Raw genomic sequence first — 17675 nt, 5'->3', positions numbered from 1 at the left:
TGTGTGTGTGTGTGTGTGTGTGTATATATATATATATATATATATATATATATATATATATATATATATATATATATATATACATATACGTGTGTGTGTGTGTACAGTGAGGGGAAAAAAAGTATTTGATCCCCTGCTGATTTTGTACGTTTGCCCACTGACAAAGACATGATCAGTCTATAATTTTAATGGTAGGTTTATTTGAACAGTGAGAGACAGAATAACAACAACAAAATCCAGAAAAACGCATGTCAAAAATATTATAAATTGATTTGCATTTTAATGAGGGAAATAAGTATTTGACCCCTCTGCAAAACACGAGTTAGTACTTGGTGGCAAAACCCTTGTTGGAAATCAGAGGTCAGACGTTTCTTGTAGTTGGCCACCAGGTTTGCACATATCTCAGGAGGGATTTTGTCCCACTCCTCTTTGCAGTTCTTCTCCAAGTCATTAAGGTTTGGAGCCTGACGTTTGGCAACTCGAACCTTCAGCTCCCTCCACAGATTTTCTATGGGATTAAGGTCTGGAGACTGGCTAGGCCACTCCAGGACCTTAATGTGCTTCTTCTTGAGCCACTCCTTTGTTGCCTTGGCCGTGTGTTTTGGGTCATTGTCATGCTGGAATACCCATCCACGACCCATTTTCAATGCCCTGGCTGAGGGAAGGAGGTTCTCACCCAAGATTTGACGGTACATGGCGCCGTCCATCGTCCCTTTGATGCAGTGAAGTTGTCCTGTCCCCTTAGCAGAAAAACACCCCCAAAGCATAATGTTTCCACCTCCATGTTTGACGATGGGGATGGTGTTCTTGGGGTCATAGGCAGCATTCCTCCTCCTCCAAACATGGCGAGTTGAGTTGATGCCAAAGTGCTCCATTTTGGTCTCATCTGACCACAACACTTTCACCCAGTTCTCCTCTGAATCATTTAGATGTTTATTGGCAAACTTCAGAAGGGCCTGTATATGTGCTTTCTTGAGCAGGGGAGGGACCTTGCGGGCGCTGCAGGATTTCAGTCATTCACGGCGTAGTGTGTTACCAATTGTTTTCTTGGTGACTATGGTCCCAGCTGCCTTGAGATCATTGACAAGATCCTCCCGTGTAGTTCTGGGCTGATTCCTCACCGTTCTCATGATCATTGCAACTCCACGAGGTGAGATCTTGCGTGGAGCCCCAGGCCGAGGGAGATTGACAGTTATTTTGTGTTTCTTCCATTTGCGAATAATCGCACCAGCTGTTGTCACCTTCTCACCAAGCTGCTTGGCGATGGTCTTGTAGCCCATTCCAGCCTTGTGTAGGTCTACAATCTTGTCCCTGACATCCTTGGAGAGCTCTTTGGTCTTGGCCATGGTGGAGAGTTTGGAATCTGATTGATTGATTGCTTCTGTGGACAGGTGTGTTTTATACAGGTAACAAGCTGAGATTAGGAGCACTCCCTTTAAGAGTGTGCTCCTAATCTCAGCTCGTTACCTGTATAAAAGACACCTGGGAGCCAGAAATCTTTCTGATTGAGAGGGGGTCAAATACTTATTTCCCTCATTAAAATGCAAATCAATTTATAACATTTTTGACATGCGTTTTTCTGGATGTTTTTGTTGTTATTCTGTCTCTCACTGTTCAAATAAACCTACCATTAAAATTATAGACTGATAATTTCTTTGTCAGTGGGAAACGTACAAAATTAGCAGGGGATCAAATACTTTTTTCCCTCACTGTATATTATATATATTTGCGAGAAAAAAAACATGGGGGATTGGAAGTGATGCAGACAATTACATTGATGGAAGTTACAATCTATCTGAAATATGAAAGCTGATCTACCCCCTAAAAAAAAGAAGAAAAAAAACCGCACACTTGTTGTTTGTGTACATGGATTTTATAATGTTGTATGTTTTTCCCCCAACCCCAATTTCCATCAATTTGTATAGCAGACCCTCATGCCAAATTGAGTCAAAAGCTTTTTTGAAATCAACAAAGCATGAGAAGACTTTGCCTTTTGTTTTGGTTTGTTTGTTTGTCAATTAGGGTGTGCAGGGTGAATACGTGGTCTGTCATATGGTAATTTGGTAAAAAGCCAATTTGACATTTGCTCAGTACATTGTTTTCACTGAGGAATTGAACTAGTCTGCTGTTAATGGTAATGCAGAGGATTTTCCCAAGGTTGCTGTTGATGCATATCCCACTGTAGTTATTGGAGTCAAATATGTCTCTACTTTTGTGGATTGGGGTGATCAGTCCTTGGTTCCAAATATTGGGGAAGATGCCAGCGCTAAGGATGATGTTAAAGAGTTTAAGTATAGGCAATTGGAGTTTGTGGTCTGTATATTTAATCATTTCATTGAGGATACCATCAACACCACAGGCCTTTTTGGGTTGGAGGGTTTGTATTTTGTCCTGTAGTTCATTCAATGTAATTGGAGAATCCAGTGGGGTCTGGTAGTCTTTAATAGTTGATTCTAAGATTTGCATTTGATCATGTATATATGTTTTGCTGTTTGTTCTTTGTTATAGGGCCAAAAAGATGGGAGAAGTGGTTTACCCATACATCTCTGTTTTGGATAGAGTTTTTATTTTAATTTTTTAATTTTACCTTTATTTAACTAGGCAAGTCAGTTAAGAACAAATTCTTATTTACAATGACGGCCTACACCGGCCAAACCGGGACGACGCTGTGCCAATTGTGCACCGCCTTATGGGACTCTTCGTGTTGTTTGTTTAGTGTTTTCCGATTTTCCCAGAAGTGGTTAGTCTATGGATTCTTCAATTACATTGAGCTGATTTCTGACATGCTGTTCCTTCTTTTTCCGTAGTGTATTTCTGTATTGTTTGTGATTCACCATAGTGAAGGCATAGGCTCAGGTTTTCTCGGTCTCTCTGTTTTTGTTGGATAGGTTTCTCAATTTCTTTCTTAGGTTTTGCATTCTTAATCAAACCATTTGTCACTGTTACTTTTCTTCGGTTTTCTGTTAGAGATTTTTTGATTTGATAGGCAAGCTAAGAGGTGAAATGTACTGTTTAGGTTTTCTTCTGCCAAGTTTACACCTTCACTATTACAGTGGAACGTTTTGTCCAGGAAGTTGTCTAAAAGGGATTGAATTTGTTGTTTTCTAATTGTTTTTTGGTAGGTTTTTGACACTACTTTCCTTCCATCTATAGCATTTCTTAATATTATTCAGTGCCTTTGGCTTTGATGCCTCATGATTGAGTATTGCTCTGTTCAAGTAGACTGATTTTGCTGTGGTCTGATAGGGGTGTCAGTGGGCTGACTGTGAACGCTCTGAGAGACTCTGGGTTGAGGTCAGTGATAAAGTAGTCTACAGTACTACTGCCAAGAGATGAGCTATAGGTGTACCTACCATAGGAGTCCCCTCAAACTACCATTGACTATGTACATACCCAGTGTGCGACAGAGCTGCAGGAGTTGTGACCCGTTTTTGTTGGTTATGTTGTCGTAGTTGTGCCTAGGGGGGCATATGTGGGAGGGAATGCTGTCACCTCCAGGTAAGTGTTTGTCCCCCTGTGTGCTGAGGGTGTCAGGTTCTTGTCCAGTTCTGGCATTTAGGTCTCAAACAGACTAGTTAATGTCCCAAGGTCTGGAAATGATTGGTTTCGCACTACAGGATGGAGAGGCTGTCTTCAATAAAGTATGGGGTTTCTAGTGTGGGGATATAGGTACCACACAGGAGGACATTTTTCTCTGTAGAGAGCGCTCTCTCTCTCTATCGCTCTCTCTCTCTATCGCTCTCTCTCTCTATCGCTCTCTCTCTCTATCGCTCTCGCTCTCTATCGCGCTCTCTCTCTCTATCGCTCTCTTCCTATCGCGCGCTCTCTCTCTATCGCTCTCTCTCTATCGCTTGCTCTTTCGCCCTCTCGCTCTCTCGCTCTATCGCTCTCTCTCGCTCTATTGCTCTCTATCGCGCTCTCTGTCTCTGTCGCTCTATCGCTCTCTCTTTCTATCTCTCTCGCTCTCTGTGGCTCAATCCAGAGATGCTCTAGCAATCAGAAGGTAAAGAACTAGAGGACTCTTCCGTGTCTCTGATTTGTATTTTACAACAGTAAAGGGTTTTTCTTACTCGCTCTATTTTTATCCCAGATAAAATGCAGTTCATTTAAAATGTCCAGTTATTTCTACACATTTTGCTTTTGTGAATGTGTTTTTTAATGTGTGTTTTGTTCCATCCTATGTTTAACTCTCTCCTCCTGTTTCTTTCTCTGTTTGTGTGCAGGGCGATAAAAGCGTTTCAGGATGTGCTCTATATTGACCCCAGTTTCTCCCGAGCCACAGAGATCCACATGAGACTGGGCCTCATGTTTAAAGGCAACACCGATTACGAGTCCAGTCTGAAGGTATGTACTACTGCTGCTGCTACTACTACTACTACTACTACTACTACAACTACTACTATTATTGTTATAGGGCTGACCCCAATTAGTCGACTGATCGATTGTTTTGTCGATAGGCGGTTGGTCGACCGAGATATTATTTTTTGGGGTCGAGCAGTAGCAAATATATACATATTTGCACCCATCTCAGTGAACTAATCCATTACGGAGGCCTAGACTAAATGCCAATTTATGCTTGATCTGAAAATGTGGTCGGAGTCTCCATATGGAGGGTGTGATGCAATTACGGAGCCTCTGGAGGCACGCAGAGGCCAAATCGAGCTCCGTACCACATTGCCAAGTGCCTCCCAAATGTTGTAACAATGCGAAGGGCTCTGTATAGCTCTGCATTGACATGATTGGTTGACAGTAGATGAGGGCGGTACATCCTATATAAACACAAACTCACTCCCTTGACAACTTCCTTCACAACAGCGCTGCACTGCTCCGCGAAGCGCAAGAAGTATGAATGCCCTGACTTCTGCAGAGGCCGTATCACCGTAAATGCTGCACGGCCAATGCAGACGTCAGATTGACCATGCATCACCCAGATGCACAAATATAGAAAAAATCAAATTGTCTGAGTACTTTCCAAAGGCACTGTATGTCCACTCAGCTGTGCCTCACAAGTAATACAACAACGGATATATTACTGGTGTGATCATATAGGATACCTCAAATTTTGAAATATATTTTTATATGTCCCCAACAACAATGCATTGGCAGGGCAATTCAAGCAAAGCCAATATGCGGTAATAATGTATTGAGCCTGTAGCTTACTGCACAAACCTCATTGCTACAGTACTATTTTTAATTGGTTGATGTTGCGTAGGCTTACATTTTTAAGTAATGTTAAAACAAAATCTGAGCGGTAGAGCTCAGCTTGCATGACTCAAAAGGTTGGTGACCACTTTTCTAGTTTTCTCTGTTAACGCTATCAACGTTTTTCCTTTTACTGTGTCAATTGTGATCTAAACAACGCAATATTAGCCACTTTTAATGCAACATACTGAAACAAAACAAACTATGCAAGAGATGTTGTTGTAGGCAGAACGAATCGGAGTAGGATTCTGTTGCATTGACAGGCACGACTCAGGCCCTACTCTACACAGACTGCTGCGGCATAACCAATCAGAGCTGCAGTAGGCCTATATGCAAATAAACCATTGCCATATATGGATCTGTGCCATTCTCTGGACTGTGTCTACAGCATGATCGTTCGCGAGTAGATGCGCTTGTTTTGAGATCAAAGCGAGAGCTGCATGTAGCCACGTGTGTCCATTTTGTTCATATAATTTTCTAGTTAGTGAATTATTATCCCAGTTATAGATCATTTGTAGTCAGCAAAATTGGAGTGATTGCTTCCTACAAGAGCACAAAACGTGTGCATTTCTAGACGTCTTTGAAAAGCCAGTCAGTTAGAGATTTTTATTTTCATAAAAGGGCGGCGTTGTATTTTTGAGACATGCTTGAATAAGCTAAGTAGCCAATAGGCAGAGGGTCGCATTGTTTGTTTCTCTGTAATAATGGTATAGGAATAATAATGTATTTTATTTTGTAAAGTGGTTTCTTGCATCAAACACAGCTTTTTCTGAAGGACAAGTGGTTAATGTCAAGCGCTGCATGTTTTTTCAAAAGTCTACATTGAACACCACTCGTTGGCTGCTACTGTAGGCTGAATAATAGAACAGCTATTTCCATGTTAAATTGTTCTGGGATGCATTTTCTCCATTGTTTTTTGATGGTAGGCCGCTCTGGTAGGCCTACATTATGATCAAATAGCTACAGTAGCCTACTTGGCCACTGTTAAAACTGTAACTTAAAGCGGGTACAGCTTCAGTGTTCACAGTAAACGCACACTGGAAGTTGCATAGAATTTTCACAACGTTCAAGTTTGTGCTCAGCAGACCTGAAATTTGCTCAGTGCTGATAAAGAATGTAGGTAACGTTGCCTACAGCTGTGCTACAGCAGAGCTCACTGGCACAGAAAACTCTGAGGGCCCAGAATATTTTATACAATGTTGCAAGTTTGCTAGGGCAATCTTCTGGCCTGACCCAAGTTAATAGTTGATACAATGTTTTCAAGTTCGTTGCAGACAGGCCATGCGAAGCCAATGTGATTTTTAGGATATTTTTTTTTATCCTGATATTTTCTACCTGCAGGCTGCAATTTTTTTATTTGTTGGCTTTATGTAGGCTATTTTTACATAGTTGGCAATGGCAATAGAAGTTTGTTTTTAGGTTTATCATTTTCATTTAGATTTGGATAGAATTTTGATTAACCACATGACAATGATTTAGAGATATGAATACATTTTTATTATAAATTTAAATGAAACTGTTCCACAAAAATGTGCATATGAAAACCATAACTGGCACGCAGATCGGTAGAAATGGTAAGATAAATTGGCATGTCACATGAGAAAGGTTGCAGACTCCTCGTGTAGCCTATTACCAGCAACTTCAGGAGAGTAATGGCAGAATATGTGAAAGCCAGCAGGAGCAGGAGAAGAATGGTTGGGTCAAGTTACATTTTTTTCCCCTCCTTCTGGTTATCTAGATCTCTGCCTCCCTCTTGAGTCATTTGTGTCTTAGTTCATCAAACAGTAAGCTTAAAGCATCAGACAAGCTCAATGCATATAGTTGATTTTATTAAAACTCATAGGGTGTGTCTATATATGGAAAAATACAATACACAATCGATTGGTCAAAAGAACAGACGACTTTCGGTCGACCAATATTTTATTTAGTCGGGGACAGCCCTATGCTGCTGCTGCTGCTGCACTGTATACGCCTAGGTATGTAGCCTAGCTAATACTGTACACGATACACTCCCAATTTAGCCAGCACACTGCAGCCCTCCAGCCCAGGAGTGAGACCCACTGCCCTAGTACCCTCTAGGAGTCAACAGGTCCCCCCCCAGTCTAACACTAGCATGGCCTTACCAGCCTCTCTTCTGCATGATTAAAGCAGAGCTCTCCTTTATGACCGTTCTGTGAAATAGGAGACATAGACTATCTTCCATGCTGGATTATGTGTAGAATAGAATAGCCTTTTTGGCGGCTGTGTAGGCCTGTCTGGTGCCATTTGGCATTGACACTATAAGCTAGGGTGGATATCCGTGTCTATTCTCCCCTGTGAAAGTGATATGGCTGAATGTATACTGTTCTGTTTTGTCCAGACCAGACACACATACACACATACACCTGAGGGCTTCTGAATTGGACAGTGTTAGAGCTGCCATAGGTCTAGGTGTTGTATGGCGCTATTATTCCCAGGAGAGCTCAGAGAAGAGTAGCTGAAGTCTAACGGTGACTGTTTCGGAGTGGTCTTTTACAGCCAGCCAGGGCTCTAACTATGGGTTTACATTCTCTATGTAACCATGGGTTTACGTAGATGCAGCTATGGGTTTACATGCTATATGTAACTAAGTATAAACTCTAACATAGTCTATTAACTAGAAGGGTATCTTGACGGCGTAGAGAACATGTTGCTGTTGTAAAGTGAATTTTCTGTAATTCTAGAAATGTTTCCGTTGAGCTGAGAGAATTTTGCAGTTTTTAAGCAAATTCTGCCCATTTTGACATGGAGATGAGATACAATCTTGCAGTTATAAAGCTAATTTCCCCGAATTCTATGCATTTTGCCATGGCTAATGTTGTTCCTCTGGTCAAACATTAACTAAATCAATGGGCATGTGCCCTGAATGCCCATTTTGTTAAATGTTCTATTCTCCCTGACTGTCTAGCTTTTATTTGATTGTTAGTTCTCAAAGATGGTATTTATTTATATATATATATATATATATATATATATATATATAAACTCAGCAAAAAAACTTTCCTTTTTCAGGACCCAGTCTTTCTAAGATAATTTGTAAAAATCAAAATAACTTCACATATCTTCATTGTAAAGGGTTTAAACACTTGTTTCCCATGCATGTTTTAATTAACCATAAACAATTAATGAACATGCACCTGTGGAATGGTCGTTAAGACACTAACAGCTTACAGACGGTAGGCAATTAAAGTCACAGTTATGAAAACTTAGGACACTAAAGAGGCCTTTCTACTGACTCTGGAAAAACACCAAAAGAAAGATGCCCAGGGTCCCTGCTCATCTGCGTGAATGTGCCTTGGGCATGCTGCAAGGAGGCATGAGGACTGCAGATGTGGCCAGGGCAATAAATTGCAATGTCCGTACTGTGAGACGCCGAAGACAGCGCTACAGGGAGACAGGACGGACAGCTGATCGTCCTCGCAGTGAAAGACCACGTGTAACAACACCTGCACAGGATCAGTACATCCAAACATCACACCTGCGGGACAGGTACAGGATGGCAACAACAACTGCCCAAGTTACACCAGGAACGCACAATCCCTCCATCAGTGCTCAGACTGTCCGCAATAGGCTGAGAGAGGCTGGACTGAGGGCTTGTAGGCCTGTTGTAAGGCAGGTCCTCACCAGACATCACCGGCAACAACGTTGCCTATGGGCACAAACCCACCGTCGCTGGACCAGACAGGACTGGCAAAAAGTGTTCTTCACTGACAAGTCACGGTTTTGTCTCACCAGGGGTGATGGTCGGATTCGCGTTTATCGTCGAAGGAAGGAGCGTTACATCGAGGCCTGTACTCTGGAGCGGGATCGATTTGGAGGTGGAGGGTCCGTCATGGTCTGGGGCGGTGTCACATCATCATCGGACTGAGCTTGGTGTCATTGCAGGCAATCTCAACGCTGTGCGTTACAGGGAAGACATCCTCCTCCCTCATGTGGTACCCTTTCTGCAGGCTCATCCTGACATGTCCCTCCAGCATGACAGTGCCACCAGCCATACTGCTCGTTCTGTGCCTGATTTCCTGCAAGACAGAAATGTCAGTGTTCTGCAATGGCCAGCGAAGAGCCCGGATCTCAATCCCATTGAGCACGTCTGGGACCTGTTGGATCGGAGGGTGAGGGCTAGGGCCATTCCCCCCCAGAAATGTCCGGGAACTTGCAGGTGCGTTGGTGGAATAGTGGGGTAACATCTCACAGCAAGAACTGGCACATCTGGTGCAGTCCATGAGGAGGAGATGCACTGCTGTACTTAATGCAGCTGGTGGCTACACCAGATACTGACTGTTACTTTTGATTTTGACCCCCCCCTCCCCCCTTTGTTCAGGGACACATTATTCAATTTCTGTTAGTCACATGTCTGTGGAACTTGTTCAGTTTATGTCTGTCTCAGTTGTTGAATCTTGTTATGTTCATACAAATATTTACAAATGTTAAGTTTACCGAAAATGAACGCAGTTGACAGTGAGAGGACGTTTCTTTTTTTGCTGAGTTTAGTTCAATATACTTTTTATCTGGTTTTGGTCATTTGAGTTGACACAAACAGTTTTTACATTCCGAAAATGACCGCTTAGTCGCCCCACCTAAGAATTATTTAATACAGAAAACCCCTGTAATTAGCTCCACATTAAAGGGGTAGTTTGAGATGTTGGCAATGAAGCCCTTTTGTGTACTTCCCCAGAGTCGTATGAACAGGAACAGCTAGCATGATAACTTCCTTCATTCTGGACGCAGAGACATATAAATCGTGTCCACGATGGTATTCTGTTGCAGCTAGCGATATTCATAATTTTTTTTTTTTTTACAGTAAAATTCCTACAAATATTTTTTCAATAGTGGACACAGTTTGAAAACCCCTGCACTAGGCTATTTACTATGTATTTGCATGACCCCTTTACTTTTTCCACATTTTATTGGGTTACAGCCTTATTCTAAAATTGATTAAATTGTTTTTTTCCCTCATCAATCTACACACAATACCCCATAATGACAAAGCAAAAACAGGTTCTCCCATCTCCACAGAGGAACTCTAGAGCGCTGTCCGTGACCACCGGGTTCTTGGTCACCTCCCAGGCAGCCAGCTCTAGGAAGAGTCTTGGTGGTTCCGAACTTCTTCCATTTAAGAAGGATGGAGGCCACTGTGTTCTTGGGTACATTAAATGCTGCAGAATTCTTTGGGTAGCCTTCCCCAGATCTGTGCCTCGACACAATCCTGTCTCAGAGCTCTACGGACAATTCCTTCGACCTCATGGCTTGGTTTTTGCTCTGACATGCACTGTCAACTGTGGGACCTTCTATAGACAGGTTTGTGCCTTTCCAAATCATGTCCAATCAATTGAATTTACCACAGGTGGACTCCAATCAAGGTGTAGAAATATCTCAAGGATGATCAATGGAAACAGGATGCACCTGACCTCAATTTCCATCACCCTAGGCCTAGAAAGTGACCTACTGTAAATGGCTGTTGTAGCTACGCTACATAGCTGGGTCGGCTGTGGATGGAAACGCATGTTATGAAAGCTCTCAGGGGAGATTGTTCCCAGGATGGGTTCTCTCAGGAGTGGGGAGATGGGCAGGGAGGGACATCCTACCCTGGGAGAGGAGAGGAACAGACCAGGTGTCTGTCTCTGGTCCAGCACTGGCTTCCCGTTGATTGGCTGCTGACAGCCTATCAGCTCTGTGGAACACTGAGTCCGTGCAGCACTGGTTTCGTGAGGCTACCTGTGCCTTGTACAGGGGTGTGTGTGTGTGTGTGCAAGCAGCAGTATTATTGAGCTGAACAGGCTGCACACGTGCTGCACGGCCTCCCTCTTCCTTAGTCACACACACGCCCCACTGAGCTCTATGGCACCCTGCCACACACACACACACTGGCTCAGTTATCTACGGAGAGAGGGAGGAGGTGTGAGCAAAGAGGGAACTACTGGCTCAGTTATCTACGGAGAGAGGGAGGAGGTGTGAGCAAAGATGGACCTACTGGCCCAGTTATCTACGGAGAGAGGGAGGAGGTGTGAGCAAAGAGGGAACTACTGGCTCAGTTATCTACAGAGAGAGGGAGGAGGTGTGAGCAAAGAGAGCACACTGGCCCAGTTATCTACGGAGAGAGGGAGGAGGTGTGAGCAAAGAGGGACACACTGGCTCAGTTATCTACGGAGAGAGGGAGGAGGTGTGAGCAAAGAGAGCACACTGGCCCAGTTATCTACGGAGAGAGGGAGGAGGTGTGAGCAAAGAGAGCACACTGGCCCAGTTATCTACGGAGAGAGGGAGGAGGTGTGAGCAAAGAGGGAGAAAAGAAAAGGAGGGGTAGAGAGCAGAAAGAGGTAGTGGGGGGAGGAGAGGGTACGACTAGACAGGGAATAGAAGGGAGGCTGAGTGATGAGGGGGTAAAGGAGAGGAGAGGAAGAGAGGGGTGGAGCATACGGCCTAGTGGAAGGGGTTTCTAAATTAGCAGTGGTAAGTTGGCTGGATGGAGAAAAGGCGTTGAGACGGTTTGTATTTTCATGTAAAAGGGAATCAATGAACCAATCTATGGAAATACTCAGCCATTTTGCATAAAATGATGTGCTCTTGACACCAGCTGCTACTGTATATACAACAAACACACACCCACACAGTCACTCTCTCAGCAGGTGCTAATTTAGGCAGAGAGAGGGAAAGAGGAAACACTAGAGTAATTGACTGGTGCATATTAGTCAGCTGATGAGAATCCTTCTTCCTGTGTGACCATAGAGAAGATTATCAGCAGAGAGCGAGAGAGAGACACAAATTTGACCCTAATAACTACCGTGGGGTATGCGTCAACAGCAACCTTGGGAAAATCCTCTGCATTAACAGCAGACTCGTACATTTCCTCAGTGAAAACAATCTACTGAGCAAATGTCAAATTGGCTTTTTACCAAGTTACCGTACGACAGAACACGTATTCACCCTGCACACCCTAATTGACAAACAAACAAACCAAAACAAAGGCAAAGTCTTCTCATGCTTTGTTGATTTCAAAAAAGCTTTTGACATAATTTGGCATGAGGGTCTGCTATACAAATTGATGGAAAGTGGTGTTGGGGGAAAAACGTATGACATTATTAAATCCATGTACACAAACAACAACAAGTGTGTGGTTAAAATTGGCAAAAAACACAAATTTCTTTCCACAGGGCCGTGGGGTGAGACAGGGATGCAGCTTAAGCCCCACCCTCTTCAACATGTACAGTACCAGTCAAAAGTTTGGACACACCTACTCATTCAAGGGTTTTTCTATATTTCTACATTGTACAATAATAGTGAAGACATCAGAACTATGAAATAACACATATGGAATCATGTAGTAACCAAAAAAGTGTTAAACAAATCAAAATGTATTTAATTTTTGAGATTCTTCAAATAGCCACCCTTTGCCATGATGACAGCTTTGCACACTCTTGGCATTCTCTCAACCAGCTTCACCTGGAATGCTTTTCCAACGGTCTTGAAGGAGTTCCCACATATGCTGAGCACTTCTTGGCTGCTTTTCCTTCACTCTGCCGTCCGACTCATCCCAAACCATCTTAATTGGGTTGAGGTCGGGGGATTGTGGAGGCCAAGTCATCTGATGCAGCACTCCATCACTCTCCTCCTTGGTAAAATATCCCTTACACAGCCTGGAGGTGTGTTGGATCATTGTCCTTTTGAAAAACAAATTATTAGTCCCACTAAGCCCAAACCAGATGGGATGGCGTATCGCTGCAGAATGCTGTGGTAGCCATGCTTGTTAAGTGTGCCTTGAATTCTAAATAAATCACAGACAGTGTCACCAGCAAAGCACCCCCACACCATAACACCACCACCTCCATGCTTTACAGTGGGAACTACACATGCGGAGATCATCCATTCACCCACACCGCGTCTCACAAAGACACGGCAGTTTGAACCAAAAATCTCATATTTGGACTCCAGACCAAAGGACACATTTCCACCGGTCTAATGTCCATTGCTCGTGTTTCTTGGCCAAAGCAGGTCTCTTCTTCTTATTGGTGTCCTTTTAGTAGTGGTTTCTTTGCAGCAATTCGACCCACGAAGGCCTTATTCACACAGTCCCCTCTGAACAGTTGATGTTGAGATGTGTCTGTTATTTGAACTCTGTGAAGCATTTATTTGGGCTGCAATTTCTGAGGCTGGTAACTATAATGAACTTATCCTCTGCAGCAGAGGTAACTATGGGTCTTCCATTCCTGTGGCGGTCCTCATGAGAGCCAGTTTCATCATAGCGCTGGATGGTTTTTGCCACTGCACTTGAAGAGACTTTCAAAGTTCTTGAAATGTTCCGTATTTACTGACCTTAATGTCTTAAAGTAAAGATGGACTGTCGTTTCTCTTTGCTTATTTGAGCTGTTCTTGCCATAATATGGACTTGGCCTTTTACCAAATAGGGCTATCTTCTGCAACCAAGGAGGGCCTACAGCAGCACCTAGATCTTCTGCACAGATTCTGTCAGACCTGGACCCTGACAGTAAATCTCAAAGACAAAAATAAAGGTGTTCCAAAAAAGGTCCAGTTGCCAGGACCACAAACACAATCTAGACACTGTTGCCCTAGAGAACACAAACTATACATACCTCGGCCTAAACGTCAGCACCATAGGTAACTTCGACAAAGCTGTGAACGATCTGAGAGACACGGCAAGAAAGGCCTTCTATGCCATCAAAAGGAACATAAAATTTGACATAACAATTAGGATCTGGCTAAAAATACTTGAATCAGTTATAGAACCCGTTGCCCTTCATTCCAACCAGGAATTCACAAAATGGGGCAAACACCAAATTGAGAGACTGCATGCATAATTCTGCAAAAATATCCTCAGTGTACAATGTAAAATACCAAATAATGCATGCAGAGTTAGGCCGATACCCGCTAATTGTCCAAATCCTGAAAAGAGACATTAAAATCTACAACCACCTAAAAGGAAGTGATTCCCAAACCTTCCATAATAAAGCCATCACCTACAGAGAGATGAACCTGGAGAAGAGTCCCCTAAGCAAGCTGGTCCTGGGGCTCTGTTCACAAACACAAACAGACCCCACAGAGGCCCAGGACAGCAACACAATTAGAACCAACCAAATCATGAGAAAACAAAAAGATAATTACTTGACTCATTGGAAAGAATTTACAACAAAACTAAGCAAACTAGAATGCTATTTGGCCCTGAACAGAGAGTACACAGTGGCAGAATACATGACTACTGTGACTGACCCAATATTAAGGAAATCTTTGACTATATACAGACTCAGTGAGCATAGCCTTGCTATTGAGAAAGGCCACCGTAGGTAGACCTGGCTCTCAAGAGAAGACCGACTATGTGCACACTGCCCACAAAATGAGGTGCAAACTGAGCTGCACTTCCTAGCTTCATGCCAAATGTATGACCATATTAGAGACACATACTTCCCTCAGATTACACAGACCCACAAAGAATTGAAACAAATCCAATTTGGATAAACTCCTATCTATTGGGTGAAATACCAGTGTGCAATCACTGCAGCAAGATTTGTGACCTGTTGCCACAAGAAAAGGGAAACCAGTGAAGAACACCATTGTATTATTTATTTTCCTTTTTGTACTTTAACTATTTGCACATCATTATAACACTGTATATAGACATGACATTTGAAACGTCTTCATTATTTTTGAACTTTTGTGAGTGTAATGTTTACTGTACATTTTCTGTTTATTTCACTTTAGTTTATTATCCATTTCACTTGCTTTGGCAATGTAAACATGTGTTTCCCGAGCCAATAAAGCTCCTTAAATTGCAATTGAATTGAGGGAGTGAGGGAAAGAGGGCATTGTGTGTCATCTCTCCTCTCCCTCTACTGCTGCCGTCTGCTGAATAGTAATCAGTGACACCGGGAATGAGAGGGGAGCGGAGAGGGGGAGAAAAGGCAAGCTGCATTATCTGCTGGTAATGGAGAGCCATAGAGAGGGGGAGAGAGTGTGACAGAGGGAAGGGGATAGAAGGAGAGAAGGGAAAGGAAGAACAGTAGAGAGCTGCTGGAGGATGTCATGTTGTTTCAGGGAGGTCCTGCACCGCACAGAAGGCTTGGCATACATGGTAGAGTATTGTTTGCGTTTGGTCTGATGATACATTTTCCATGGCCAGTGTGTGGTATTGTGTGTGTGTGTGTGTGTGGCTTTGAAGATGTGTGTGTTTGTTCCAGGTATATCTCCTCAGCTGATGTGTGTGTCTGTGATTAGCTGAGCGGTGACTCACTCTCTGCCGGCTCTGACTGAGGTGTGGGAGGGAGAGGGCGGAGGGAGGTTGGCTGAGCTACCTTGATTTTTATCTGACTTTGACAAGTGACTCTTAACTGTGCGTGTGAAACCGTTAAAGATCTTTATTTTAGACAGGCGCCTCTGTCTGCAGCACCATGCTATTATTTTTGATGAGGTGTCGTGCCTGATCTCTTTTGATTTGGGTTACATGCCCTTGCTTCCAGTTTCCAGTGTTGTGTTACCAGTACGGTGTCAGTGTGTGCATATGTTGCAGTATGTGTTTTATAATACACTGCTAAAAAAAAAACACTAAAATAACACATCCTAGATCTGAATAAATGAAATAATCTTATTAAATACTTTTTTCTTTACATAGTTGAATGTGCTGACAACAAAATCACACAAAAATTATCAATGGAAATCAAATTTATCAACCCATGGAGGTCTGGATTTGGAGTCACCCTCAAAATTAAAGTGGAAAACCACACTACAGGCTGATCCAACTTTGATGTAATGTCCTTAAAACAAGTCAAAATGAGGCTCAGTAGTGTGTGTGGCCTCCACGTGCCTGTATGACCTCCCTACAACGCCTGGGCATGCTCCTGATGAGGTGGCGGATGGTCTCCTGAGGGATCTCCTCCCAGACCTGGACTAAAGCATGGATGGAGCGAGACATGATGTCCCAGATGTGCTCAATTGGATTCAGGTCTGGGGAACGGGCGGGCCAGTCCATAGCATCAATGCCTTCCTCTTGCAGGAACTGCTGACACACTACAGCCACATGAGGTCTAGCATTGTCTTGCATTAGGAGGAACCCAGGGCCAACCGCACCAGCATATGGTCTCACAAGGGGTCTGAGGATCTCATCTCGGTACCTAATGGCAGTCAGGCTACCTCTGGCGAGCACATGGAGGGCTGTGCGGCCCCCAAAGAAATGCCTCCCCACACCATGACTGACCCACCGCCAAACCGGTCATGCTGGAGGATGTTGCAGGCAGCAGAACGTTCTCCACGGCGTCTCCAGACTCTGTCACGTCTGTCACATGTGCTCAGTGTGAACCTGCTTTCATCTGTGAAGAGCACAGGGCGCCAGTGGCGAATTTGCCAATCTTGATGTTCTCTGGCAAATGCCAAACGTCCTGCACGGTGTTGGGCTGTAAGCACAACCCCCACCTGTGGACGTCGGGCCCTCATACCACCCTCATGGAGTCTGTTTCTGACCGTTTGAGCAGACACATGCACATTTGTGGCCTGCTGGAGGTCATTTTGCAGGGCTCTGGCAGTGCTCCTCCTGCTCCTCCTTGCACAAAGGCGGAGGTAGCAGTCCTGCTGCTGGGTTGTTGACCTCCTACGGCCTCCTCCACGTCTCCTGATGTACTGGCCTGTCTCCTGGTAGCGCCTCCATGCTCTGGACACTACGCTGACAGACACAGCAAACCTTCTTGCCACAGCTCGCATTGATGTGCCATCCTGGATGAGCTGCACTACCTGAGCCACTTGTGTGGGTTGTAGAATCCGTCTCATGCTACCACTAGAGTGAAAGTACCGCCAGCATTCAAACGTGACCAAAACATCAGCCAGGAAGCATAGGAACTGAGAAGTTGTCTGTGGTCACCACCTGCAAAACCAGTCCTTTTTTGGGGGTGTCTTGCTAATTGCCTATAATTTCCACCTGTTGTCTATTCCATTTGCATAACAGCATGTGAAATGTATTGTCAATCAGTGTTGCTTCCTAAGTGGACAGTTTGATTTCACAGAAGTGTGATTGACTTGGAGTTACATTGTGTTGTTTAAGTGTTCCCTTAATTTTTTTGAGCAGTGTACTATGATCTGTTGGTATGTCCTAGTCACAGGCTGGTGATGGCGACAAGACGTTGTCTAAGACAGAATAATAAGACATGCTGCATGTTACGAACCCCGTGGCTTTAAACGTCTAGGGTGGATGGACAAGAGACTTTTAACATAATTCATGCAAATTAGAAGCGTGACATGGAACAGTGAGAAGAAAAACTACACGACAACCATAAACTACCGTCAAACATAAAAGGTTTATTTTTGAACACACGGTAAAGGTTTGGGAAAAAGGGCTGAGCAGGACCCAAGAAATGAAACAATAGTGTAAAACACCCCTAAACTGATCTTGCCTGCCTCAAGAACCGCTAAGCTACTGCTAATCATACAAAAATACAGTGAGTGGTCCGCTCAGGTCTAACTAG

The 17675-nt window shown here is 43.7% G+C and overlaps 1 protein-coding gene across 5 annotated transcripts in view; it reads left to right on the top strand.

The window, feature by feature from the left end:
* Nucleotides 1-17675, top strand: part of LOC121536590 (histone demethylase UTY-like) — a 114695-nt gene that overhangs the window by 30506 nt on the left and 66514 nt on the right. For 4 of the 5 annotated variants that reach the window (XM_045211624.1, XM_045211623.1, XM_045211622.1 and 1 more), the window contains one exon: nucleotides 4224-4344. In XM_045211624.1, coding sequence (XP_045067559.1) covers nucleotides 4224-4344 — 121 coding nt within the window. Of the gene's footprint in view, nucleotides 1-4223; nucleotides 4345-15059; nucleotides 15299-17675 lie in introns of those variants that run through there. The other variant, XM_045211625.1, reaches the window with a different exon arrangement.

This window comes from Coregonus clupeaformis, chromosome 37 (genome assembly GCF_020615455.1).
Source record: "Coregonus clupeaformis isolate EN_2021a chromosome 37, ASM2061545v1, whole genome shotgun sequence".
Taxonomy (NCBI): Eukaryota; Metazoa; Chordata; class Actinopteri; order Salmoniformes; family Salmonidae; genus Coregonus; species Coregonus clupeaformis.
Note: the sequence above shows the minus strand (reverse complement) of the source record. Positions and strands in the feature narration are given on the sequence as shown.